General features: G+C 39.0%; 1 protein-coding gene across 9 annotated transcripts in view; it reads right to left on the bottom strand.

The window, feature by feature from the left end:
• The window catches only part of BRCC3 (BRCA1/BRCA2-containing complex subunit 3), a 101,325-nt gene that overhangs the window by 17,689 nt on the left and 56,392 nt on the right, over window positions 1–27,244 (bottom strand). For 4 of the 9 annotated variants that reach the window (XM_087427068.1, XM_087427074.1, XM_087427070.1 and 1 more), the window contains 2 exons: window positions 12,530–12,661; window positions 11,947–11,990 (listed from right to left, as the gene is read on the bottom strand). In XM_087427068.1, coding sequence (XP_087283194.1) covers window positions 11,947–11,990; window positions 12,530–12,661 — 176 coding nt within the window. The other 5 variants (XM_004443562.3, XM_087427071.1, XM_087427069.1 and 2 more) reach the window with 4 other exon arrangements.

Genomic DNA, 27,244 nt, shown 5'->3' with positions numbered 1-27,244 from the left:
CAAGGACCTCAGTGGTGTGACCATAGTCAGCTGACTGCACTGAAATAGCAACATTGTAACCTGAAAAGGTCTTAATGGCAGTGAGGCACCACCAATAGCCCAAGAGGGGGTCAAAAGTCTGATGCAGCCTCTTTTACCATAAAACCAATGGGCCAATTTTTGACAGGAGTTACAGCCTTTTTTTTTTTTTAATCAGGAACATAGAGTTCTTTACCTTGTGAAACACAGCTGTTTTTCTTTGACTGACAGCATTATAAATTCACCCCATTGTTTCAAGAAATATTCCTTGGCAAACAGGCATCTGAATTTTGTTGTGGCTTATCAGTCACTCCATCTGGTGGGCAGCCACGGCCACTGAGACTGAGACTTTCAACTTGCTGACAACCAAGACGTTATTTATATAGTGAAAACTCTGGACATCAGAGAACATTTCCAACATGTTATGAACATGTACAGTTTAAACATGTAACATACTTCAACACCAGTTACACATTTTTACAAGAATACATACAATTAACTGGCCCAAGCCTCACTCACAAGGTTACTTTAAACTCTTTTATCCAAAATCTAAGAGGAATTTTTTGTTTGTTTTTCCAAAAAGAAATACTACATCTTATCTCCTCAGCTAGGAACTGAGGGAGTACAGGGAAGATTCTTCTTTTTTCATTTTTATAAACAGCTTTATTGAGACATAATTTACATACAATATAATTCACCCAAAGTGTACATGTAATTCAATGGTTTTTAGTAGTCACAGAGTTGTGCAACCATCACCACAGTCAACTTCAGAATATTTTCATCACTTCGAAAAGAAACCCAATACCTTTATGTTATCATCCCTCTATCCCCCCTCCCTCTAGCCCCTGGCAATGACTAATCTACTTTCTGTTTCTATAGATTTCCCTATTCTGGACATTTCATATAAATGGAATCATACATGTCCTTTTGTGTCTGCCTTCTTTCACTTAGCATCATGTTTTCAAGGTTCATCCATGTTGTAGCACGTGTCAGTAATTCATTCCTTTTTATGACTAAATAATATTCCATTGTATGGATATACCACATTTTGTTTATTACAGTTTATGGACATTTGGGTTGTTTCCACCTTTTAGTTATTATGAGTAGTTCTCTTATGAACATTCATATATAACTTTTTGTTTGAATACTTGTTTTCAATTCTGTGGGATATATACCTAGGAGTGGACTTGCTGGGTCTTGTAATATTTTATGTTTAACTTTTGAAGGAACCACCAAACTATTGTCTAAATTGGCTACACCATTTTACATTCCCACCAGCAGTGTACAAGGGTTCTAATTTCTCCACATCCTTGCCAACACTTGTAATTATCATACCTTTTTATTCTAATGGGTGTGAACTGGTATCTCATGGTTTTCATTTGCATTTCCCTGATGCCTAATGATGCCTTTATATCTTTTCATGTGCGTATTGACATTTTGTATATCTTCCATGGAGAACTCTCTATTCAGATCTTTTGCCCATTAAAAAAAAATTTAGTTGTGTGAGTTGTCAAAGTTCTTTATATACTCTGGACACTAGACCCTTATTTATATGATTTGCAAATATTTTCTCCCATTCTTTGGAGTGTCTTTTCACTTTCTGATAATGTCCTTTGATGCACAAAATTTTCGATTTTCATGAAGTCCAATTTATCTATTTTTTCTTTGTTGCTTGTGCTTTTGGTGTCATATCTGAGAAACCACTGCCAAAACCAAGGTTATGAAGATTTACTGCTATGTTTTCTTCTAAGGTTTTTATAGTTGTAGCTCTTACATTTACGTCTTTGATATATTTTGAGTTAATATTTGAATATGGTGTGGGGTAGGGGTCCAACTTCATTCTACTGGATGTGGATATCCAGTTGTCCAATCACCAGTTGTTGAATATTTTTTCCCCATTCAATAGTCTTGACACCCTTGTTGATAATAAGTTGACCATTGATGTGTGGGTTTATTTCTGGACTCTCAATTCTATTCCAATGATCTATATGTCTATCCTTGTGACAGTACCAAACTTTTTTTTTTATATTTTATTTTTGTATTGTGGTAACATTGGTTTATAACATTATATAAATTTCAGGTGTACATCCCACCTGAAATCAATGTCTTGATTACCATTGCTTTGTGTAAGTTTTAAAATTAGGAAGTGTGTTCCTCCTGCTTTGTTCTTCTTTTTCAGGATTGTTCGGGCTATTCACTGAGTCCACAAACTGGCTTTCACCACAATCTCTACCATTTTTACAAGCGCCCTTAGGCTTGAACTTCTCCACATTCTGTTGCAAATGTAGTCAGTTCCTCTGGGAAGAGAGCAGGAGCTATCTGTTTTATGTCCTGTTTCTCCCCCTAGGCAAAATCTCTGAGCCAGGGCTCTGGAGCTGAGGATAGGGATAATGGCAAACTTCTCTCTGAGTGACACCTCTCCTCTAGGAGTTAAATGGTCAGTGGAGGAGGGGGCAGTAGCCTGAGGTCCTTTCAGCTTGTCTCTCCTGGCATGGAACTACCACCCCATGAGCTGGGGCAAGGGTGATCAGGGACCCAGTATTCTCAGTGCACCATGACCAAGTTAGAGCCTCCATCCCACGAGTAGGGTCTGGATAGGAGTAGGGAGCCCTCACACCTCTCAACTGTACTTAGCCTCAGCAACAGGTAGTGGGGGGAAGGATGAGAGATGCTGAAGTCCTGCTCCTCCTGGGAAGAAAGCCCACCAACTGGGAGCTGGGGGGAGAGGGAACCCTGTGTTTTTGGCTGCACCAGTCCAGAGTGGAGTCTCCTTGTTGAGATGGGAGAGGGGAAGGAGGGAGCAGATTTCAGTTCAAATACTCGAAATTCTTAGCAAATTTTTTGTAGATTTTCTTCAGTAGATATTTTTTGACTTGCTGTTTGCCCTTAACCACTTCCAGACACTTGAAGTTTTTTAAAAATAATTTTCACCAGTTTCACTGGGGAGTGGGTCTACAGACTGTCATGCTGGAAGTTGACTGAAGTTTCTTCTCTTAAAGTAGCTGAAGTTAGGGAGCAATTTGGGGGAGGCTGCAAAGCTGCTCGTACCAATAAGCACTGCTTTGAATTGACTTTTGGTTTTAAGTGGCCTTTTGTCAGCTATAACAAATGAACTTTTAAGGACAGCTAAGGCACCAATCAAATGACTTGTTTCAGTCCTACTTCCTGCTGCTTAACTTCCAAATGTTTATCAACAGGTAGCATATGCTATTTGATCTCAGGGAGTCCTTTTATATCCTCTCAGACCACGTAGCCCCTGAACACATAGGACAGTGGGAGGACCCTTACTCTCCCTGCTCTCACCCAACACTTAAGTGAGAGCTGTATCACCAGATCCTGGGGAGTTTATCTTATCCCCTAACCTGGCCGTTTGTCTTTTAAAACGGCATTTTAACTTTACCAGCCCCATGTTGGGCACCAATTTTGTCAAGCACAAGACTAAGACTGACAGATTTGGCTGGTTAAGCCACACAAGCCCTTTTTAGACTCAGTTTATTACTTACATAGTCAGCAAAGGGAAGAGAAACCAAAGGTACCAGCTCCCTGTGGTCCTTGTCCCACACACCAAAATGGATGAAACTGCAATGAAAGAGGCTGGATGACTGTGATGTGAACTGTGAGACACCCCATTGCTGAGGAGCCCCTGCTAGACTGCAACTAAGCAGTTTTATAGTCTGTATTCATACCCTGAGAGGGGTGAGGAAGTGAGTGATCCTCATACCTCAGCAGAACCCAGGAGACAATGAAAAACTGTCTCATGACAGCCTCCCAGAGGAGGTAGGGAGGTGGGTGGCAGATGGCCTCAGAGCAGTTCTTTACAGGCCTCCATCCTCTCATGTAACAGAGGATCTCAAGCTGTTCTGCCAAGACTCAGATTAGCTGTAGTTCAGGCCTTGCTTATGTGGCATATGTGGATACCACATGGGCACCAGGTCACCATGGCAGAGCTGTTATCCTATACACATCTCCCTCCTAATCAGGTAATACAACACTACAATTCAAAGACCCCATTCAAATATTGCAACTGCTCTAACAATTTCTTTTTCCTTTCTGTTCCAGAATCCAATATAGGAACACACGTTGCACTTAGTTTTCATGCCTTAAATCTCTTTCAGTCTGGGGACACCCCTTGGCCTTCCCCTATTTTTCATGTCTTTGACAGTTAAACCTCCACCCATCAACCTGACTTAGCATCCATTGATGACTCACACCTGAATCAGCCACTACTATGATGATTACCCAAGGGTATTTTCTAATTTCATTCTTCCTTCTAAGTTTACTAGTTGGCTTTCTTCTTAAAGAAAGAGCTTACTTTCTTCTCCCATTGATTTATTTTTATCAATGTGGACTCAAGATTCTTATAGTAATTTATATAATGCTTTACTCTCATTAATTTTATGCACAAATTGTCCAGATTTTGCCAATGGGAACCCCTTCAGGCTGGACCCATTTCCTTACTTTATGGCTCAAAAAGATGATCTGGGCTTATCTTGTACTTTCTCTGCCCCAGCCCTGGAACCAGCCATTTCTCCCAGGGGAGCCCTGGTTACCCTTACTGAAGGATAGTATTTGAGAACAAATATCTGGGTGCTGGATGTGCTCATAGCTACTGGGGTATCACTTTCAAATTCTTACATTATTCAAATGGCCATAACTCTATCAATGTAAATAGTTTAGAAGGTGATGGAGAGAGGAGATGTTAAAGATGTCTGTTTGGTTTCTGGTTTGTGCAAATGGATGCTCCATTCACTGAGGTAAAAAACATTCGAAGGGAATATGGTTTAGATTGAAAACCAGGAGTTCAGATTTAGATGTATCAAGTTTGATGTGCCATTAAGACAGTCAAGTGGAAATGTGTAGTAAGTGGGTGGAAATGTAGGTCTAGAGTTCAGGGAGAGGTCTGGATGGAGACACAAATTTGTCTGTCAACTGCATATAGGTGAGCAAAGATGGAGAAGCCTATGAATGAATTTGAGAAGGAACAGCCAGAGCAGAGAAAAACCAGAAAAGAATAAAATAGCAAAAGCCGAGAGTGGTAGATTTCAAAGAGTGGCTAATTGTCTCAAGACTGAGAGATTAATTAAGGACAGGAAAAGCACCTATTGACTTTTACTATGGGCAGCTCATTGGTGACTTTGGCAGGAGTGGTTTAAATGGAGTGATGTGGGCAGAGGTCAGAATGCAATGAGTTGAATGAATAGGAAATGAGACAACAGAGAAAGAAAGCAGGTGTATATTATTCTCATCAGAGTCTTGATTGAAAATAGAGAATCTGCTGACCAGAAGGGGATACAGGGTTGTGAGTGGAATGCATTATTTTGTGTGAAGGTGAGCCAGATTGGTACAGGTAGGAAAGTAATGATACATCCTGTTCACATCACTGTTCCTTGTGATGCTCAACACTTTTAAAGACTGAACACTGAGCTAAAGGTACCTTGGTGGTCTCTAACCTTATAAATGAAGAAAATGAAGCCCAGAAAGGGAAAGGGTGTTCAAGGTTGGCCGCTAAAAATATTCACATCATTTTATTCCCCTCAGATCTTCTTTTTATAATTCTTTTCTTATTTCATAAAATAAGTACCATACATCCTAGTTCCCTATTTAATACTTATAACTTTTTATTTTGCAATAATTATAGATTTACAGGAAGTTGCAAAAATAGTACAGGGAGTCCCATGTACCCTTCACCCAGTTTCCCCGAGTGGTAAGATTTTACATAACTATTGTACAACTTCAAAACCAACATATTGACAATGGTTGACACTACAGACCTTATTCAGTTTCACCATATTTTACGTGCATTCATTTATGGGTGTGTGCAGGTCTATGTAGTTTTAGCAAAGACAGAGATTCATGTAATCAACACCACAAGCAAGATACAGAACTCTTCCATCAGCATAAAGGAACTCCTTCTGTTATCCCTTTATAGTGACACATACCCCATACTGCCTCCAGTCCCTATCCCTGGCAACCATTAATCTGTTCTTGATTTCTATAATTTTGTCATTTCAAGAATGTTATATAAATGCAATCATACAGTATATGACCTTTTTTTGAGACTGGCTTTTTTCATTCATCATAATACCCTTGAGGTCCAACCAAGTTATGTGTATCGATAGTCTGTTCCTTTTCATTGCAGAGTAGTATTTCATGGTATGGATGGTTGGTTTAACCACCCACTCAACTGCAGGACATCTGGGTTTTTTTTCCAGTTTTTGGATATTAAAATAAGGCTGCTAAGAACATGTGTGTACAAGTTTTTGTGCCAATATAGGTTTTCATTTCTCTGGGACAAATGGCCAGGACTGCAGCTGCTGGGTTGTGGTACCTGCATGTGTAACTTTATTAGAAATTTCCAAACTCTTTTCCAGAGGGGCTGTACCATTTTACATTCCTATCAGCAATGTATGAGAGATCCAGTTTGTATGCTCAAAAGCATCTGGTATTTTCATTATTTTTTCTTTAGCCATTCTTATTGATAAGTATGTAGCCATAATTCATTGTGGTTTTAATTTGCATTCCCTGATGACTAATGAAGTTCAACATCTCTTTATGTGCTTACTTTCCATCCATATATCCTCTTTAATGAAATGTCTATTCATGTCTTTTGCTCATTTTCTAATTGGATTGTTTTTTACTGTTGACTTTATATAGTCTAGATTGATCACATATATGGTTTGCAAATAATTTCTCTCAATAATTTCCTCCTTTTAAATTTTTTGCAGAGCAAAAGTTTTTTATTTTGATGAAGCCCAATATGTCAACTTTTTCCTTTTAGGATTGTGCTTTTGGTGTGAAGGCCAAGAACTTGTTGCCTAGCCCAAGATTCTGAAGGTTTTTCTATGATTTTTTTCTAAAAGTTTTATAGTTTTACGTCTTACATCTAAGTCCATGATAGGTTTTGAGTTAATTTTTGTACAAGGGATGCAGTTTAGGTCAAAGTTCATTTTTTTGCCTATGGGTGTCCAATTGTTCCAGCATCATTTGTTGAAAAGACTATCCTTCCTCCATTGAATTGCTTTTGCAACTTTGTCAAAATCAGTTGGGCATATACCATACCGTCTTGATTATGTAGCTTTATTGTAAGTCTTGAAGTCAGGTAATATGAATCCTCCAAAATTTTCTTCTTCAAAATTGATTTAGCTTAATTAATTTTATACCTGGATATTTTCGTCTTTCCTACAGGGAAAGAAAAGAATTGAGAAGAACTGTGGTTGTGGGAAATGAGGGAAAATACAGCATTTATACTCCATATGCCCTAGGGTAATGGTTTTCAAACATTAGTATGCCTCAGAATCAGATGGAAAGTTCATGAAGATTTCTGGGTACCACCTCAGAGACAAAGTTTGACCTCCAAGTGATTCTGGTGCAGGTGGTTTTGGACTACACTTTGAAATTTGAAAAACAATAATCTAGGGAGAAACAAAAAGAACAAACAAAAACCAAAACCAGCCCTTTGTCCCCATTGTTGGGATCAGGCTCTCTTTGTTTTCTTTCTTTCCACATCCTCCAATTCCCACTTTAATTTCCCGTATGCAGTAGGCTTGACTCTTTTCTGAAGACACACTTATCATTTGTGGTTACATACCGTAAGAATAATGCAACAGAACTTTTTAGAACATGCTTTTTTGCTACATCCTAAGTTCTAAATGTTTCTGGAAAAACACATTTATATTATAAGGGAAGTTCCTAGGTAAATAGCATCTGTTCAATAGGAATTTCCTTCAGAGTCAAATATGCAAGAACTCATCTATTTGGTTAGAAAGGGCACCCAGGGGCTGGCCCGGTGGCGCAAGCGGTTAAGTTTGCCTGCTCTGCTGCAGCGGCCTGGGGTTCACCGGTTGGGATCATAGACGCACACCGACGCACTGCTTGGCAAGCCATGCTGTGGTGGCGTCCCATATAAAGTGGAGGAAGATGGGCATGGATGTTAGCACAGGGCCAGTCTTCCTCAGCAAAAAAAAAGGGTGGGGGGAGGATTGGCAGATGTTAGCTCAGGGCTGATCTTCCTCAAAAAAAAAAAAAAGGGCACCCATACAGATTCAACCTTTGATAGTTATCTCAGAATACATATTTTAGAGATCAAGAAGGAAGACATAAGACATATGCCTCTCAATGAGAGCAAAGAGTAGAAGCTGACAAGTCACCTTCACTTCCTTCCACTAACTCTTGTGTACTTATTTACTTGTTCAACATAAGCATCATAACTACAAAATTGAAACATGAAATACTCTTCTTCCTTTAGCTTATTCTAGGGAGTGAGTGTATCTGAAAATGAAAATAAAGACTTCCTAGTTAAACAAGGGATAAATAAACATTTAAAATATACTCCCTGGACATATATTACAGGATGTCCTTGCCAATGTACCTTCCATAGCCTTTAGAAAAAAACCTTTCATATTCTACTTAAATCATCTTGCATATGCTCTTTGTAGGCCAGTTACAGGTAGGAGGGCTCATTAAGCCCTAATGAAACTTTTACGAAGACATCTTGTGTTTACTGCATGCATAAAACTCATCCATTGGGATATAAAAAGAGCTGCTCCTACAAAAAGAGTTTGCCTACACATGAGGTATATGAATTTTCAGACCATGTTTAATACACAAATTGAAAAAAAAAGTTTTTTACCCCATGTTGTCTCCTGCTTTATTCTAGAGAAGAAAGTTCTTGCATAAGCTCTTCCTTTTCCTGTTGCAGCTCCTGCAAATGCTGTTGGTTTTGCTCCAGTCTGTCCTCCAACCACTGTAGGAGAGGCCCACTGACTGCCGACATCTGACTGCACAGATTCTTGGTAAACACTTCAATAGGAAAAACACAGATAAGCTAACACTCCACCACCACCAACAGTCCTCCAACTGTGAGCACTGAAAGAAGGGGTTGGAGGAAGAAGTAGAACAAGTACAATAAGTAGGACTAGCAGATGATTTTGTATGGCCAGCCAGGGGAAAGACAGAAGAGCTGAGCCAAGAAGATACCTATCTGGAGGCCATCCTGAACATCCCTGGATCCATAGGCTGGAGGGAAGCCTGGCTATGCCGAGAGTAGAAAGATGACCAGCTCCTTACTCCCTTAGACCAAAGGGCTAAGAGCTACGGAAGGGTTTCTTTGCCCAGACCTCAGACCTTCTCACACTGTAAATGACCATAACGTCCTAAAGAGCTAGAACTCTGCCTTCTGCAACTTAGGTTTCCACTAAGTCCAGGCCAGTAGGAAAACTGCTTATCAAACGTTACATACCTTGAAGAAATAAATACGTTAATCCAAGTCACCTGAAAGCTCCTCTTTTAAAATGAGGAAAAAACAGAGAGATGAAGAGTAAGGGAGTTAGCATCTTTCATGCCTTACTATGAATGTTCAGCTTCATGATGAGACAAAGATTCTATGGCACTCTTCTTAAAACAAATTCCGCCTAATAGAAATATCTTTTTCTCTCTCATAATACCTACCTTATTGAAAATGACCACTGTCATACTGTGGGGTATATCGTCCACGATATACATGTATGTATATGTGTGTGTACGTGTGTGCAGGTATATGTATACTTTTGAATAAAACCTGTATGATTTTGGATGTTACTTTTTCTCCACATAACAATATGCCATAGACGACATTCTGTGTCAGTAAAGATCTAGCTTGCTTTCTTAAGGGCTGCACAATGTTCATCGGAATGGATGTACCTTTTTAATAAGTCCTCTATTGATGGACATTTCAGTGACATCCAATTTCTTGCTATTATAAAGACTGCAATTAATATCCCTTTAAATTTACTTTTGCACACTTGTCCTACAAAGTTTTGAAGGATACATTTCTAGAAGTGAAACTGCTAGATTCAAGTCCATGTACATTTTAAAACTGATTATCCAGTATTTTCCAGATTGTACCAAATTATACCTCCAGGAACAGTACATGGGAGTGTTCACTTCCTCCACATCCTCATCTAATTATCTCAATTTAATCTTAGCCAAAAGAAAAAGTGAAACACTGATAACTTTATCTTAATCCATCCTTCTTTTAAAGATTATTATCAACAATTTGTGAGTTCAGGGTTTCAGATTATACTTATGCCACCACCTCCCAAGAGTTTGAAAAACATCCTTTTATATTGTCCTTCTGTACTTTTTTCCCTTTAAAATGAGCTTTATAGAGGTATAACTTGCAGACAATAAAATGACCCCATTTTAAGTGTCGAGTTCAACGAGTTTTGACAAATGCATACCCCTTGGAACCACCTCTAATCAAGATATAGACTATGTCCAGCAGGCCACAAGCCCATCTGCAGTTCCCTTTTGCAGTCAATGCCCCTTCACCTCTGGCACCAGCAGCTACTGATCCCCTCACTGCCACCACAGATTAGTTGCCTATTCTTGAATTTCATATAAATGGAACTATAGAGTATACAGCATTTTGTGTGATGCTTCTTTCACTTGGCATAATGGATTCATCCAGGTTGTTCATGTCTCAGTAGTTTGTTCTTTTTGTTGCTGAGCAGCACTCCGCTGTATGGATGGCTCATACTTTGTCCATTCCCCCACTGACAGACACTTGGCTGGTTCCACCCTTTGGCTCTTGTGAATAATGCTGCTATGAACATTCCTGTACGAGTTTTTGTTAGAACACTTGTTTTCAACTCTTTGGGGTATATGTCTAGGAGAGGAACTGGTGGCACATTTGATAATCGTAATTGTCAACCTGTTTTCCAAAGTGGTTGTACTATATTTAATAGTAAAAGTTTAAATACATCTGGAGTTTATTTTTTGTGTAGAGTGTTAGGTAGGAATCTATTTTTTCCCCAAGTGGAAATAGAAGAATATAAATCCATTAAGGTTAAGACTGTCTCTTTTGTTGAGCAATGTTCCCCAGTGCCTAGAATAGTGCCTAGCTGAGAGTAGGCACTCAGATGTTTCTTGAATGAATAAACTAACAAACAATGAACTGTCCCTACACTATTCAGTGAATAATCCATCCTTTTTGTTTTATTTGGAGTAACATCTTTCTTAAATATAAATTCTAATATATACATGGGCCTATTTCTGGGGTCTATTCAGTTCTACTGATTTGTCCATTTTTGAGTTATTACCATACTTTTTAAATTACTGTGGCTTGAGAGTATGGCTACATATCATATATTACCCACTTTTAACTCTGTCATGTTTTACCTTCAGATAGAAATGATGGGACAGATAGACAAAGTTATCTCTCTCTTCTTTTCCTCCCAAAGTAATTGCCCATACCACTTGAAAGCCTCCCCTTCTTCCTCACTGGTGACTTTGCTAGTCACAGGGGAAGATCGCACAGAATGGCGTGGGAGTCAAGGTTAGTCAGAGAGAAGGTGCAAATGGGTAGGTGTGTATGTTGGGGAAGAGTGATTTAGTGTGTATATTATATTGAGCTTTCTGTTCCTTGGCCTTGTATAGGAATTCCTTCTACATTTACTGACATAAAAAGATTTCCTCCCTCAGGCCCTCCCTCTTATTTGTCTGTCTGTCTGTCTGTCTATCCATCTCTTTCATCTCCCACCACAATAGGCTGGTAGTGGTATGCTGGAACCAGCTTAGACCAGCTCCTGAGAGCTGACTGTTGAAATTTCAGGAAGTTTGTGAGCTGGTTGAAGCCATGTTAGTTGTTTGAAATCAGCCATGGTAGGGGTATTACACCATGGAAACTGGCAAACACAAAAAAATCAGTGCCCTCCCTGCTCCCCGTTCCTGTCTTTCCTCCAGTCTCACTCTAGGTAGCATTTACAGTGTTCAACAGTCCACAGGGTTCAACAGAAAGGTTGGGAGCAGGATTAATGAATGGCAAAGCTCTTAGGAAAGGAAACTTGAGGATAACTTGTACCCATCACTTCAATCACTTAAACTACATTTGCTTCTGTCAGCTGAATATTTCAGGGATCACTGCCTATACTCAAGAAAAGAAAATCTTACCTGAGCCATTATGGATCTTGGTTACTGAGTCCAGATGTGTGAGGCTAAAGGGATAAAACAGTTCAGATTAGTAGCAAAGTAGCAGTGAAGGGAAAACAAAATGGTCACGGACTAACAAAATGAGAAATGACCCCAGACCTTTGCCAACTGGATTAGATGAGTATATATAATTTAAATTCTAGTTATTGGTAAATTTTTCATGATTTTGGGGACATGATTTTATTCAGAACTTTGAGATAATTCAAGGAGATAATTTTGAAATTACTGTCTCTGACTGAAGCCTTCACATAGTACACATTTGTTGGGCAAGACCTAGTGCTTGGCAACAGGACTACTAAAATGTTGTAGTTTATTTTTTTTACAACCAAAAAAAGTGTCTTTGCCCTTGAAGGATATAAAGTGCAGCAGGAGAGAAACAAATGTTAAAGAGATTATTATCATACAATGTGAGAAACATTATGACTCATAGAGAGGTGAAAGGAAAGCGGGCTCAAGAGTTGAGCTGCTAAAGGTGAAAGGACAGAAGATGGGAGTAGGGACTATGCCCTGAAAGGTGGAGAAGAGGAGTGACGAAGGTTTCTACCTGTGGATCCTCCTATATGCATCCTGCTCCTCCTGGCAAAGAATCTTGGGCAGCTCAACTGCTGATTCAAGGCACACTTTTCCAATGGTTACATGAGGTACAATATGGATTGGGATTTCAATTCTCTCATACCTGCAAGACAATCAATTCAGGTCAGTTTTTTGTTTGCTTTCAGCTTTATTGAAGTATAATTGACAAATGGGAATTATATATATTTAAGATGTACAAATTGGTATTTTGATACATATACACAAGTTGCTAAATGATTACTACAGTCAAGCTAATTAACATATCCATCACCTCACATAGTTACCATTTTGTGTGTGTGTGGTGAGAACATGTAAGATCTACCTTCCTAGCAAATTTCAAGTATATCATACAGTACCGTTAACTGTAGTCACCACATTGTATGTTAGATCTCCAGAACTCATTTATCCTGAAACTTTGTATCCTTTGACCAGCACTCCCCCCATTTTCCCCTGTACCAGCCCTGCCACAACAATCACCATTCCACTCTCTGCGTCTATGAGTCTGACTACTTTAGATTTTACATATAAGTGAGGTCATACAGTATTTGTCTTTCTCTGTCTGGCTTATTTCACTTAGTATAGTGTCCTCCAGGTTCATCCATGCTGTTGAAAATTGTATGCATATATACATATATATACACACACCATTTTCTTCACCCATTCATCCACTGGCAGACATTTAGGCTGTGTTTCCATATCTTGGCTATTGTGAATAATGCTGCAATGAACATGAGAGTGCAGATATCATTTTGAGATCCAGATTTCATTTCCTTCGGGCATACACCAAGAAGTGGGTCAGTTTTTAATGCTGAGTTCTCATAATCAGAAGTTTTCTATAGTTTTAATAGAAATTTTGGGATACAGCATGCTTCAAAGATTAAACATTCCTGTAATTCGTCTATTAAGTCGACTTCAAAGTGGACAGAGTTCAAACTGAGTTCATCTGGGGAGCAAAGTGGAAGCACATTTGCAGAGCCAATATTCTCTAGTCTCACAGAAAACCTGAGGCCACTTCTGTAAACTTAATAGAAGCCTTGGGAGCTCAAGGTCCTTATGCTCACTCCCCAGAAAAGGGAAATAGCTAATTAATATTGTTTTCAGTCAGGAAGTTGCCAGTGAGGTTGAACACATTGATCACAAAGCCTGGGGAAGAGGAACTGCAGAGTCTTCAGTGACTCTATCAGATTCATTATTTAGATGGGATTACTCATATAAATGCTCACTTGTTCTAACTCAGTGTTCACCAGTGGTCCTCGTTTCCCGGTCTCTCCCCTGGAGGGGAATAGGTAAGAAATTCACAAATACTTGCATTGTCATGCTAGAGTGGGAGAAACAGATATGCTTGTTACTGAGGCCAACCAATCTACCTCTACCTACTTCTCACCCCAAGTACACCTAAACTCCACTTAACAGTAGGTTCAGTGGAGCATCCAGGTTGAGGGCCCCTGGCACTGTGAGGCCTCATTGGCACATGGTGGTACAACAGCATAAGATCCAGCTCCGCTCTCTCTCTTTCCCACCCAGCAGAATGTGTCTGGGCCCCATACCACAATCTAGATGGAACACTAATGATGGAGGATGACAAGCACCCCTCCCCTCCCCACATCCAAGTAGTCAGGGAGAAATTCATGAAAGAGTATGCCATAGCTGCTTGTGGTTTGCAGATGGCCCTTTGAAATAATACACAGTGACTATTATTAATTATGTTTCCAGAAACCCTGAAGAACTTAATCTGCTGCTGCTATCAGTCTACTTAACAGGGTTTCCCACTGAGATTATCAGGACCATGAGCAGAAATGGTTCCAATGGTTCACTGAGAATGGACAAACACCTTTATAAATTCCTGAAATAGCTAGAGCTTCTGCAGTTTACTTAAAACTACAATCCCACGAGCTAGATAAGTAGAGACCCAAAGCTGAGACAGAAATTCTGCTTCTGCTAATGAACCAGATGGTTAAGACCAATCCTCCTGTTGAGAGCAACTAGAATAGCGGGGCCAAACAAAATAGCATCTGTTGGAAGTCACTGGAGAGCTACCAAGGCAGTGAGTAATTGTGGGGTCAAGATTTGGGAGAGGAGGAAAATCCAAAGAGATGAGCCTGGCATCTAAGGACAGCCTTCCTGGAAAGGCATCTGCTGATTCCAGGGAGGAAGCTTATAGGCTGGGAAGTTTCAGAGAGTTTCCTAAAGGGCTTACGGGTCTTGGGTGACAAAATTGGAGTTCAGGGCCTATCAAGGGGGAGAGGCCTGGGTAAAGTCGTCTCCAGGCTTTGGGTTGGGACCTCAACAGTATACATACTAGGAATAAAAATAGACCAGCCCTTACAGGGACTAGAGGCTCAACTTTGAATCATCTCAATTCCTAACTGGATTGATGTGATTTGATAATTCTGCTATCAGTTAGGATCTAGAAGGTTGCCAAAGACCATTGCACCCACCATAACAACAAGAAAACAACAGATAAAACAAAAAAATTATAGATTAAAAAAAAGACCCCAGAGAGCCATGGATACAAAGATAAGTCTAAATGAACTACATTCCTGAGAGGAACAATGAGTAGATGAGTAGAGACCAGTGGCCACTCTCCTCTATGGGGGCATTTGTCTTGTCTGGAGGCACAGGCAGGTGAAGGATAGGGATTGTCATACATAGATGAACTTTGCTGGGGTAAGAGAAAGGCAATTGGGGCTTGTAACAAGCACGTGGGCTGGCCACTGAAATATGTAGAAGCCTGAAAAACAGTTAGTTCTCCTCTCGTGCTGATTCTACCTGACAGCACTTGCCTAGAATATGGAGGCATAGGAAGCTGGGACCTGAGCTAGAAAACAGAAAGAGATATATTCATAATTTCATGTGGATTAGCTCTAAAATTCCCGGTAGAAGGTGGGAACTGGAACACACATATAGAAGATCTCACCCTGTGCTCAAATCCCGGCAAATTAAAGTAAAACTGAAAATAACTAAAGTAGCAACACAGCTAACTTCTGACTGAATGGAAGTGATAAGCCTCTCATCCTGGCTGTTTGATAGAGGGATGGGCATGCCCTCTCTAGGGAATAATAATATTTAGTCTAGTCTCTATGGTTCTTCTAACCACTATGCAATAAAAAGAAAAAAAGAGAGACATAAGGAAACAAGAAAATATGACAGATGATCAAGAGAACAAGTCAATAGAGGAAGACCCACAGTTGACACAGATACTGGAATTACTAGACAAGGAACTTTAAAATAACTATTAAAAATATATTAAAGAAATTAGAGGTGAACATGGGCAAAATGGATGAAAAAAATGGAGAATTTCAACAAGCTCCAAAAAGGAACCAAATGGTGGACTAGGAGGCTTCAGGCTCTCACATTCCCATAGTCACTGAGTTAACAATAACATATGGAACAGAATACCTTTGCAAGAATTCTAGAGATCAGTTGAGAAATTATAGCACCCGGACCAATGTAAAACTAAGAAGAGATTCCAGCGAAAGGGGTAGGAAAAGTCATAGTATTTTGCATGCCTGTTCACGCCCGTCCCCCTATCTGCCGTAGTGCAGCACAACTGGGAGGAAACCTCCCACACTGGGGATCCTCTCTAAGGACAGAAACAAAAAAGTGGACCTTGAATCCAACATTCTTGCTTGTCTGGCAGCTGCACAAGGGACTGGTTTCTTGGCGGACTTATTTGGAAGCCACTGAAAACAGACACAATCACCACTTCACATTACAGCTGCAGTTCTGCAGGCAGATGCCAGGCAGAGCAAGAGATTATGGGCCTCTGAGGAGAAGCAGGGACAAGCTGCTTAGGGAATTTGAGACAACTAAAATCACATGCACAAGCACAGACAAGATAAATCCTGAGAAAAGGTTTGAGAGGTTCTAGAATCTCCAGCTGGACTGATCATTGAAGGTCTTCCCCTGCATGAAGCCAGTCCATAAAGACTGGGAGCTGTGGTTGTTTTTCAAATATTTTTTTTTTTTTAAAGATTTTATTTATTTATTTGTTCCCCCAAAGCCCCAGCAGATAGTTGTATGTCATAGCTGCACATCCTTCTAGTTGCTGTATGTGGGACGCAGCCTCAGCATGGCCGGAGAAGCGGTGCGTCGGTGCACGCCCGGGATCCGAACCCGGGCCGCCAGCAGCGGAGCGCGCGCACTTAACCGCTAAGCCACCGGGCCGGCCCTGTGGTTGTTTTTCAAATGCCCAAGTCTCAACAACAAAAATCACAAAGCATACAAAGAAACAAGGAAACATGGCCCAATCAAATGAACAAAATAAAATTCCAAAAACTGACCTAAAGAAATATCTACTTAAGTCCTTTGTCCATTTTTAAATTGGGTTATTTTGTTGTTGAGCTATAGGAACTCTATATATATTCTGGATATTAACCCCTTATCAGATATATAATTTGCAAATATTTTCTCCCATTCTGTAGGTTGCCTTTTCACTCTGTTAATTGTGTCCTTTGATGAACAAAAATTTTTAAGTTTAATGTAGTCCATTTGTCTATTTTTGCTTGTTGCCTGTGCTTTTGGTGTAATATCCAAGAAGTGATTGCCAAATTCAATCTCATTTGCAGTTCCCATTTTCTTCTAGGAGTTTTATAGTTTTATGTCTTATGTTTAGGTTTTTATTCCATTTTGAGTTAATTTTTGTATATGGCATAAGGTAAGGGCCCAACTTCATTCTTTTCCATGTGGATATCCAGTTTTCCCAACACCATTCATTGAAGAGAATGTCCTCTCCCCACTGAGTGTTCTTGGCACCCTGGTCAAGGAACATTTGACTATATACCTGAGAGTTTAATTCTGGACTCACTATTCTGTTCCACTGGCCTTATGTCTGTCTTTATGCTGGTACCACACGGTTTTGAATACTGTAGCTTTGTAATAAGTTTTGAAATCAGAAAATATGAGACCTCTAGTTTTTCTTCTTTTTCAAAACTGTTTTGGCTATTCAGGGTCCCTTGATATTCCACATGAATTTTAAGATAGATTTTTCTATTTCTGAAAAAAAAATGCCATTGGGATTTTGAGAGGGATTGCATTAATTCTGTAGATCACTTTGAATAGTACTGACATGCTAACAATATTAAGTTATTCAATCCATGTATACAAGATGTCTGTTTGCGTCTTCTTTAACTTCTTTCAGCTGCATTTTGTAGTTTTCAGTGTACAAGTCTTTTGCCTTTTGGATAAGTTTATTCCTAGTTATTTCATTCATTTTTATGCTATTGTAAATAGGTTGTCTTCTTAATTTCCTTTTTGGATTGTTCATTGTTAGTGTATAGAAATGCAAGTGATTTTTGTGTGTTGATTTTGTATCCTGCAACTTTGCTGAATTTATTAGTTCTAAAGTTTTTTTGGTGGAGTCTTTACGCTTTTCTATATAAGATGATGTCATCTGTGAACAGAGATAATTTTACTTCCTCCTTTCCAATTTGGATGCTTTTTATTTCTTTTTCTTGCCTAATTGCTCTGGCTAGGACTTCCACTTCCATGTTGAATGCCCATTTTTAAATTGAGTTGCTTGTCTTTTTATTTGTTGAGTTGTAAGAGTTCTTTACATGTTCTGGATGCTATATCATTATCAGATATATAATTTGCAACTATTTTCTCTTGTCTTGTGTGGTTGTTTTCACTTTCTTGATAATGTCCTTTGATGTATCAACTTTTAAAATTTTTATCAAGTCTAATTTATTGTTTTTTATTTTTTTGCTTGTGCATTTGGTATCATATCTAAGTATCCATTGCCATATTCAAGGTCATGGAGATTTACCTCTATGTTTTCTTCTTAGAGTTTTTATACTTTCAGCTCTAATATTTGGGTCTTTGACACATTTTAAGTTAATTTTTGTATATTGGGTGTGGCAGAACTTCATTCTTTTGCATGTGGATGTCCAGTTGTCCCAGCACCATTTGTTGAATTGCCTTTTCTTTCCCATTGAATTACCTTGGCACTCTTGTCGAAAATCAATTGACCCTAGAGGTATGAGTTTATTTATGGACTCTTAATTCTATTCCATTGTTCTATATACCCTTCCTTTGCCACCTCTTGTTTTTCTACAGGTCCCTGAGGCTTTGTCCCTTTTTTCCCAATCTTTTCTGTCTGTTGGATAGTTTTATTGATTTATCTTTAAGTTCACTTACTCTTCCTCTGTCATGTCCACCGTGCTGTCACTTTTCATCTAGTGAGTTCTTTATTTTGGTTATTATATTTTAGAAAAATATACCTCCATTTGACTCTATTTTCTATTCCTCACTTTATACTTTCTTATTAATATTTGTTTCAACATTGTTTGTGAATGCTAGTTTGAGCATTTTCATAATGACAGGTTTAAAGCATTATTAGATATTTCCAACGTTTCTTCTTGCCTTTTGTGTCTGTTGATTGTCTTCTCCCATGCAAGATGAGATTTCTGTGGTTCTTTATATGTTGAGTAATTTTGGTTTGTATCTTGGTTATTTTGGATATTTCATTATAAGTCTTTAGGTTTATAGCCACAGCTTGTATGGTATTTTGAATTTTGGTGCCCTTCCCTAATCCACCTGTTGTTATTTGCTTTACAGAGTTCACAAGTAGCTGGGCCTGGAATCCTGTCCAGGTTATATAGTTCAGTTCAGTGGGAGACTGGGGTAGTATGTGTTTAGTGCATCTTATGTGTGAAATCACGCAATGTTTTGAAGTTTAATAATACACTTATAAATAATCCATGAATCATTGAATAATCACAAGGGAAATCAGAAAATATCTTGAACTGAACTATAATGTTTTTTAAAAAACATGAAAATTTGGGATTCAGCTAAAGTTGTGCTTAGAGGGGCATTTATAGCTCCGGGGTTCTTTCAAAGTGATTAATCAAATTAATAAACCCCCAGCAGGACTGATCAAGGAAAAAAAAGAGAATACAAGCATTACTAATGTAGGGAATGAAAAAGGAGAAATCATTTGTAACCCTACAAATTTGGAAAAGATAAGAAGATATTATGAAGAACGCAAATTAAATGGATAAATTCTTAGAAAAGCACAACTTTCTAAAACCAACAATATATGGAAAATCAGAATAGTCTTACATCTTTTAAAGAAATTGAATTTATAATTTAAAACTTTTCATAGAGAAAACTCCAGGCCAAGATTGCTAACCTGTTAGATTTCATCAAATGTTTAAAGAAAAATAATACCAATCTTATCCAAGCTATTTCAGAAAACTGAGATACAAATTATACTTTGTATTATGCAGGCACTATAACCTTGACATCAAAATCTAGCAAAGGCATTTAAAGAAAACTATAGATCATAGTTACATATAAAGGTATAGAATTCCTAAAAAGATTAGCCTATTAAATAGTACACCATGACTAAATTGGGTTTATTCTAGGAAGACTAGGTTGGTTTAAGATTTGGAAATTGGTCTATGCAACTTACCACATTAAAAGAATAAAGGTAAATAATCATATGATTATCTTAATAAATACGTAAGGAGCATTTGATAGAATTCAACATTTATTCATGATAAAGCATCTTAGAACACTAGGAATAGAAGGGAACATCCTTAATATGAAAAAGGCTATCTACAGAAAATCTACATTAAACATCAGAGATAATGGTGAAATTTTGAAAGCATTCTCTTTGAGATTTTATTTTAAAATTTTACTGGAAGACTGAGCCAGCACAATAAGGCAAGAAAGAGATATAAAAAGGCATAAGGATCGGAAAAGGTGAAATCAAACTGCCCTCATTTGTAGAAGACATGATTGTTTATGTAGAAAATCCCAAGGAAATAAAATCGGCAGATAAATCATTAGAATTAGCAAGTTCATTTCACCAAGGATGCTGGATATAAAGTCAATATAGGAGAGGCGGAGTCAAGATGGCGGCGTAGGCAGACTCTGAACTCACCTCCTCCCGTGGACACAGCCAATTTACAACTACTTGTGGAAAAATTACCCCTGAGACAGAACTGAAAACTGGATAGGAGGAACTCCTGCAACAACGGACAATCCTAACTGAGGTGGAAGAGGCAGAAACTCCCTTCTGGAGAGAAAAACGCCGCCTTCACAAGCCGCCAGCTTCACAGCCGCCGGGAGCAGCTCACAGGTACGCAGCCTCCCTGGAGGCGCGGGGCCCTGAGCCGGGAGCGCCCCCACTGTGGGCATTTTGTGGACCCAGCACAATCGAGACCAGCGGCATAATATCTGACTGTGCCTGCTACTAAAGCATTGGGGAGCACCTCCAGAAAAGCCGGTTCACAAAGAAACTAAAACTGGCTCTTAAAGGGCCCACGCACAAACTCACCCGTTTCAGAAAGCATCACAAAATCACCAGAAAGAAAGGTGCACAGTGCTTTGGTGACAAGAGACTCACCTAATAGGCCCTGAGTACATCTCGGTGAGGGGGGAGACCTCTCCAGGGACTGGGACATTGGCGGTGACCATTGTTGTGGCCCAGTGTGGGCGTGCTGACACAGACGCCATTGGAGTTCTCCCTGAGGCCTGCTAGCCCAGGGTCTGCCCCACCCGCTAGAGCACCGATTTAATCCAGCTCAGCCAGGGCAGGCAGCCCACCCTAGAGACTGGCCCCACCCAACAACAAGCCCTCAGGCAACTTGTGGAACTGCATAGATTGGTGACTGGATTCTCTGCAGCCTGGCAACTGAACCGACTTGAGCGGGGCAGGGTGTGCACAAGGAGAGGGTGGAGAGTGGGGGGCGGTGGCGGAGTGTGTGGGGCTCCCGCCGTGGAGAGACTGGGTCCGCTTGGGGAGGCTGGGGCGCTCACACGGGGCAGGACTGTGTTGACTGTGTGTGGACCTGTGGGCGGCTGGGTTTGTCAGCTGCAGAAGACTTGTGCTTCTCAAAGACCCACATAGGAGGTTTGCCCCACCTTCCAAAGCCTGAAACGATTGGGTGCTCTTGTGCCTGAGGCCAGCCCCACCCAGCTGCAATCCTCAGAGAGCTGACAAGAGACCTAATAGGCTAGAGGCTTACAGCAATTGTAAGCCCTGAGCCTTACAACCTGCCACGCTGGGGGCCTACTCACTTAAAAGAAATACTGCAACACAAATGTGGTATTAGAACTTGCAGCCAACTGTGCTGGGGCTCCCCACACCTGATAAAGAGACTGAAGGGCCTACAACAACTACAAGCAGCTGAGCATTACAACAGCTGGCCAGGAGCATAACTCAGCCTCCCTGGGCGCTTACAGGGAGAGCAAACAGGCCACAACAGAAGGACACACGTAGCCCACATAGGGGTCACCCCTGGAACATTGAGAACTGAGGGAAGCACACTGGAAGCCTCCTAAGCCATCACTTACATAACATCACCTATCCAAGAGTAGGAGACGTAGCTGAGCTACCTAATACATAGACACAAGCACAGGGAAAGAGGCAAAATGAGGAGGCAAAGGAATACATTCCAAGTAAGGGAACAGGACAAAACCCCAGAAAAGGAACCAAGTGAAACAGAAATGAGCAACCTACCTGACAGAGACTTCAAACTAAGAGTGTTAAGGATGCTCACTGATCTGGGGAGAAGAATAGATGACCTCAGTGAGAATGTCAACAAAGAAATGGAAGATATAAAAAAGAACCAATCAGAAATGAAGAATACAATACTGGAAATGAAAAATGCATTAGAGGGACTCAAAAGCAGAGTAGAGGATACAGAAGAACGGATCTGTGAGCTGGATGAAAGACTAGAAGAAATTACCCAAGGTGAACAGGTAAAAGAGAAAAGAATTAAAAAGAGTGAGGACAGTCTAAGGGACCTCTGGGACAACATCAAGCGCACTGACATCCGTGTTATAGGTGTCCCAGAAGGAGAAGAGCGAGACAAGGGGGCAGAGAATCTATTTCAAGAAATAATAGATGAAAACTTCCCTAACCTAAGGAAGGAAACAGACATCCAGGTACAGGAAGCACAGAGAGCCCCAAACAAGATAAACCCAAAGAGGCCCACACCAAGACACATCATAATCAAAATGTCCAGAATTAAAGATAAAGAGAGAATCCTAAAAGCCGCAAGAGAATGTCAAGTTACATACAAAGGAAACACCATAAGGCTATCAGCTGACTTCTCAGCAGAAACCTTACAGGCTAGAAGAGAATGGCATGATCTATTTAAAGTGCTAAAAGGAAAAAACTTACAGGCAAGAATACTCTACCCAGCAAGGTTATCATTCAAAATGGAAGGAGAGATCAAAATTTTCCCAGATAAGCAAAAATTAAAGGAGTTTGTCACCAAGAAACCAGTGCTACAAGAAATGTTAAAGGGACTGATTTAAGGGGAAAAGAGAAGACCACAAATAGGAAAAATTATCTATTTCCATGATTAGAAAGTAATGGATACAAATACACAAAAAAGAGGTTAGATATGATATCAAAAACATAAAAGGAGGGAGGGGGGGAGTTAAGAGTACAGCTTTCAGACAGAGGTCAAACTAAAGTGACCATCAATTCTGTATAGAAGAAGAAAGGAACAGAGAAGGACTACTAAAGACACTCACAAACTGAAAGTGAAGGGATGGAAAAAGATACTCCACGCAAATGGCAAAGAAAAGAAAGCTAGGGTAGCAGTACTCATATCAGACAAAATAGACTTTAAAACAAAAACTGTAAAAAGAGACAAAGAAGGGCATTACATAATGATCAAGGGAACCATCCAACAAGAGGCTATAACACTTGTAAATATCTACCCACCCAATGTAGGTGCACCTAAATATATAAAGCAATTATTAACAGACATAAAAACAGATATAGACAGTTACACAATAATAGTAGGGGACTTTAACACTCCACTTACACCAACGGATAGATCATCCAAACAGAAGATCAATAAGTAAACAAGGGCCTTAAACGACACGCTAGAACAGATGGACCTAATAGATATATACAGAGCATTCCATCCAAAAACCGAAGAATACACGTTCTTTTCAAATGCACATGGAACATTCTCCAGGATTGATCACATATTAGACCACAAAACAAGTCTCCATAAATTTAAGAAGATTGAAATAATACCAAGCATCTTTTCTGACCACAACGGTATGAAACTAGAAATCAACTATAGGAAGAAAATCAGAAAAGCCACAAATACGTGGAGATTAAACAAAATGCTACTGAACAACGACTGGGTTAACGAAGAAATCAAAGAAGAAATCAAAAAATACCTGGAGACAAATGAAAATGAAAATACGACATGCCAGAATTTATGGGATACAGCAAAATCGGTTCTAAGAGGGAAGTTTATAGCGATACAGGCCTATCTCGACAAACAAGAAAAATCTCAAATAAACAATCTAACAATGCACCTAAAGGAACTGGAAAAAGAAGAACAAACAAAGCCCAAAATCAGTAGAAGAAGGGAAATAATAAAAATCAGAGCAGAAATAAATGAAATAGAGACTAAAAAAACAATAGAAAAAATTAATAAAACCAAGAGCTGGTTCTTTGAAAAGATCAACAAAATTGACAAATCTTTAGCTAGACTCACCAAGAAAAAAAGAGAGAAGGCACAAATAAGTAAAATCAGAAATGAAAGAGGAGAGGTTACAACAGACACCTCGGAAATACAAAAGATTATAAGAGAATACTATGAAAAGCTATATGCCAACCAATTCGACAATCTGGAAGAAATGGGTAAATTCATAGAATCATATAACCCTCCAAAACTGGATCAAGAAGAAGTAGAGAATTTGAATAGACCAATCACCAGTAAGGAGATCGAAACAGTAATCACAAACCTCCCAAAAAACAAAAGTCCAGGACCAGACGGCTTCCCTGGTGAATTCTACCAAACATTCAAAGAAGACTTAATACCTATCCTTCTCAAACTCTTCCAAAAAATTGAGGAGGGGGGGAAGCTCCCTAACTCATTCTACGAAGCTGACATTACCCTGATACCAAAACCAGACAAGGACAACACAAAAAAAGAAAATTACAGGCCAATATCACTGATGAACATCGATGCGAAAATCCTCAACAAAATACTAGCAAATCGCATACAACAATACGTTAAAAAGATTATACACCATGATCAAGTGGGATTTATTCCAGGGATGCAGGGATGGTTTAACATTCGCAAATCAATCAACGTAATACACCACATTAATAAAATGAAGAATAAAAATCACATGATCATATCAATAGATGCAGAGAAAGCATCTGACAAGATACAGCATCCATTTATGATAAAAACTCTGAATAAAATGGGCATAGAAGGAAAGTATCTCAACATAATAAAGACCATATATGAGAAACCCACAGCTAACATCATCCTCAATGGTGAAAAACTGAAAGCCATCCCTCTAAGAACAGGAACCAGACAAGGATGCCCACTGTCACCACTCCTATTTAACATAGTACTAGAAGTCCTAGCCAGAGCAATCAGGCAAGAGAAAGAAATACAAGGTATCCAAATTGGAAAGGAAGAAGTGAAACTGTCACTATTTGCAGATGACATGATTATATATATAGAAAACCCTAAAGAATCCACCAGAAAACTTTTAGAAGTAATAAACGAATATGGTAAAGTTGCAGGATACAAAATCAACATACAAAAATCAGTTGCATTTCTGTATACTAACAACGAAGTAGCAGAAAGAGAAATTAAGAATACCATCCCATTTACAATTGCAACAAAAAGAATAAAATACCTGGGAATAAACTTAACCAAAGAGGTGAAAGATCTGTACACCGAAAACTATAAAACATTTCTGAAAGAAACTGAAGAAGATACAAAGAAATGGAAAGATATTCCGTGCTCTTGGATTGGAAGAATTAACATAGTTAAGATGTCCATACTTCCTAAAGCCATCTATAGATTCAATGCAATCCCTATCAAAGTTCCAACAACATTTTTCACAGAAATAGAACAAAGAATCCTAAAATTTATATGGAACAACAAAAGACCCTGAATAGCTAAAGTAATCCTGAGAAAAAAGAACAAAGCTGGAGGTATCACACTCCCTGATTTCAAAATATACTACAAAGCTATAGTAACCAAAACAGCATGGTACTGGCACAAAAACAGACACACAGATCAATGGAATAGAATCGAAAGCCCAGAAATAAACCCACACATCTATGGACAGCTAATCTTTGACAAAGGAGCCAAGAATATACAATGGGGAAAAGAAAGTCTCTTCAACAAATGGTGTTGGGAAAACTGGATAGCCATATGCAAAAAAATGAAAGTAGACCCTTACCTTACACCATACACAAAAATTAACTCCAAATGGATTAAAGACTTGAATGTAAGACTTGAAACTGTGAAACTTCTAGAAGAAAACGTAGGCAGTACGCTCTTCGACATCGGTCTTAGCAACATCTTTTCAAACACCATGTCTGACCGGGCAAGAGAAACAATAGAAAAAATAAACAAATGGGACTACATCAAACTAAAAAGCTTCTGCACAGCAAAGGAAACCAGCAACAAAACGAAAAGACAACCTAGCAATTGGAAGAAGATATTTGCAAACCATACTTCTGATAAGGGCTTAATCTCCAAAATATATAAAGAACTCATGCATCTCAACAACAAAAAAACTACCAACCCAATTAAAAAATGGGCAAAAGACCTGAACAGACATTTCTCCAAAGAAGATATACAGACGGCCAACAGACACATGAAAAGATGTTCAAAATCACTAACTATCAGGGAAATGCAAATCAAAACTACAATGAGATATCACCTCACGCCCGTCAGAATGGCCATAATTAACAAGACAGGAAACAACATGTGTTGGAGAGGATGTGGAGAGAAGGGAACTCTCATACACTGCTGGTGGGAGTGCAAACTGGTGCAGCCACTATGGAAAACAGTATGGAGATTCCTCAAAAAATTAAGGATAGAACTACCATATGATCCAGCTATTCCACTGTTGGGTATTTATCCAAAGAACTTGAAAACACCAATTTGTAAAGGTACATGCACCCCTGTGTTCATTGCAGCATTATTCACAATAGCCAAGACTTGGAAGCAACCTAAGTGCCCATCAAGGGACGAATGGATAAAGAAGCTGTGGTATATATACACAATGGAATACTACTCAGCCATAAGAAATGACGAAATCTAGGCATTTGTGACAACATGGATGGACATTGAGGGTATAATGCAAAGTGAAATAAGTCAGAGGGAGAAGGTCAAATACCGTATGATTTCCTTCATTATGTAGTAGAAAATAACAACAATAAACAAACACCTAGGGACAGAGACTGGATTCGTGGTTACCAGAGGGAAAGGGGGGAGGGAGGAGGGTGAAAGGGATAATTCGGTACGTGTGTGTGGTGATTGGTTGTAATTAGTATTTTGGTGGTGAACATGATGTAATCTATGCAGAAATAGAAGTACAATGATGTACACCTGAAATTTTTACAATGTCATAAACCAATGTTACTGCAATAAACAAAAAATTAAAAAAAATATATTTAAAAAAAAATAAAATAAAAATAAAACCAAAAAAATAAAAAAATAAAACCATAAAGTCAATATACACATATCAATTTACTATCTAAATAACCAGTACCTATTAGAAAATAAAAATTTTTAAGATACCAATAGCCTAAGACACCAAATGCCCAGGCATAGTTTAAATGAAAAATGTGTTAAGACCTCCGCATTGAAAAATATAAATGATTATTAAGAGAAATTAAATAAAATCTAAATAAATGGAAGGATGTATCATGTTCACAGAGCAG

Source organism: Ceratotherium simum, chromosome X (genome assembly GCF_057802395.1).
Source record: "Ceratotherium simum simum isolate JZ-2026a chromosome X, ASM5780239v1, whole genome shotgun sequence".
In the NCBI taxonomy this organism is placed as follows: Eukaryota; Metazoa; Chordata; class Mammalia; order Perissodactyla; family Rhinocerotidae; genus Ceratotherium; species Ceratotherium simum.
Note: the sequence above shows the minus strand (reverse complement) of the source record. Positions and strands in the feature narration are given on the sequence as shown.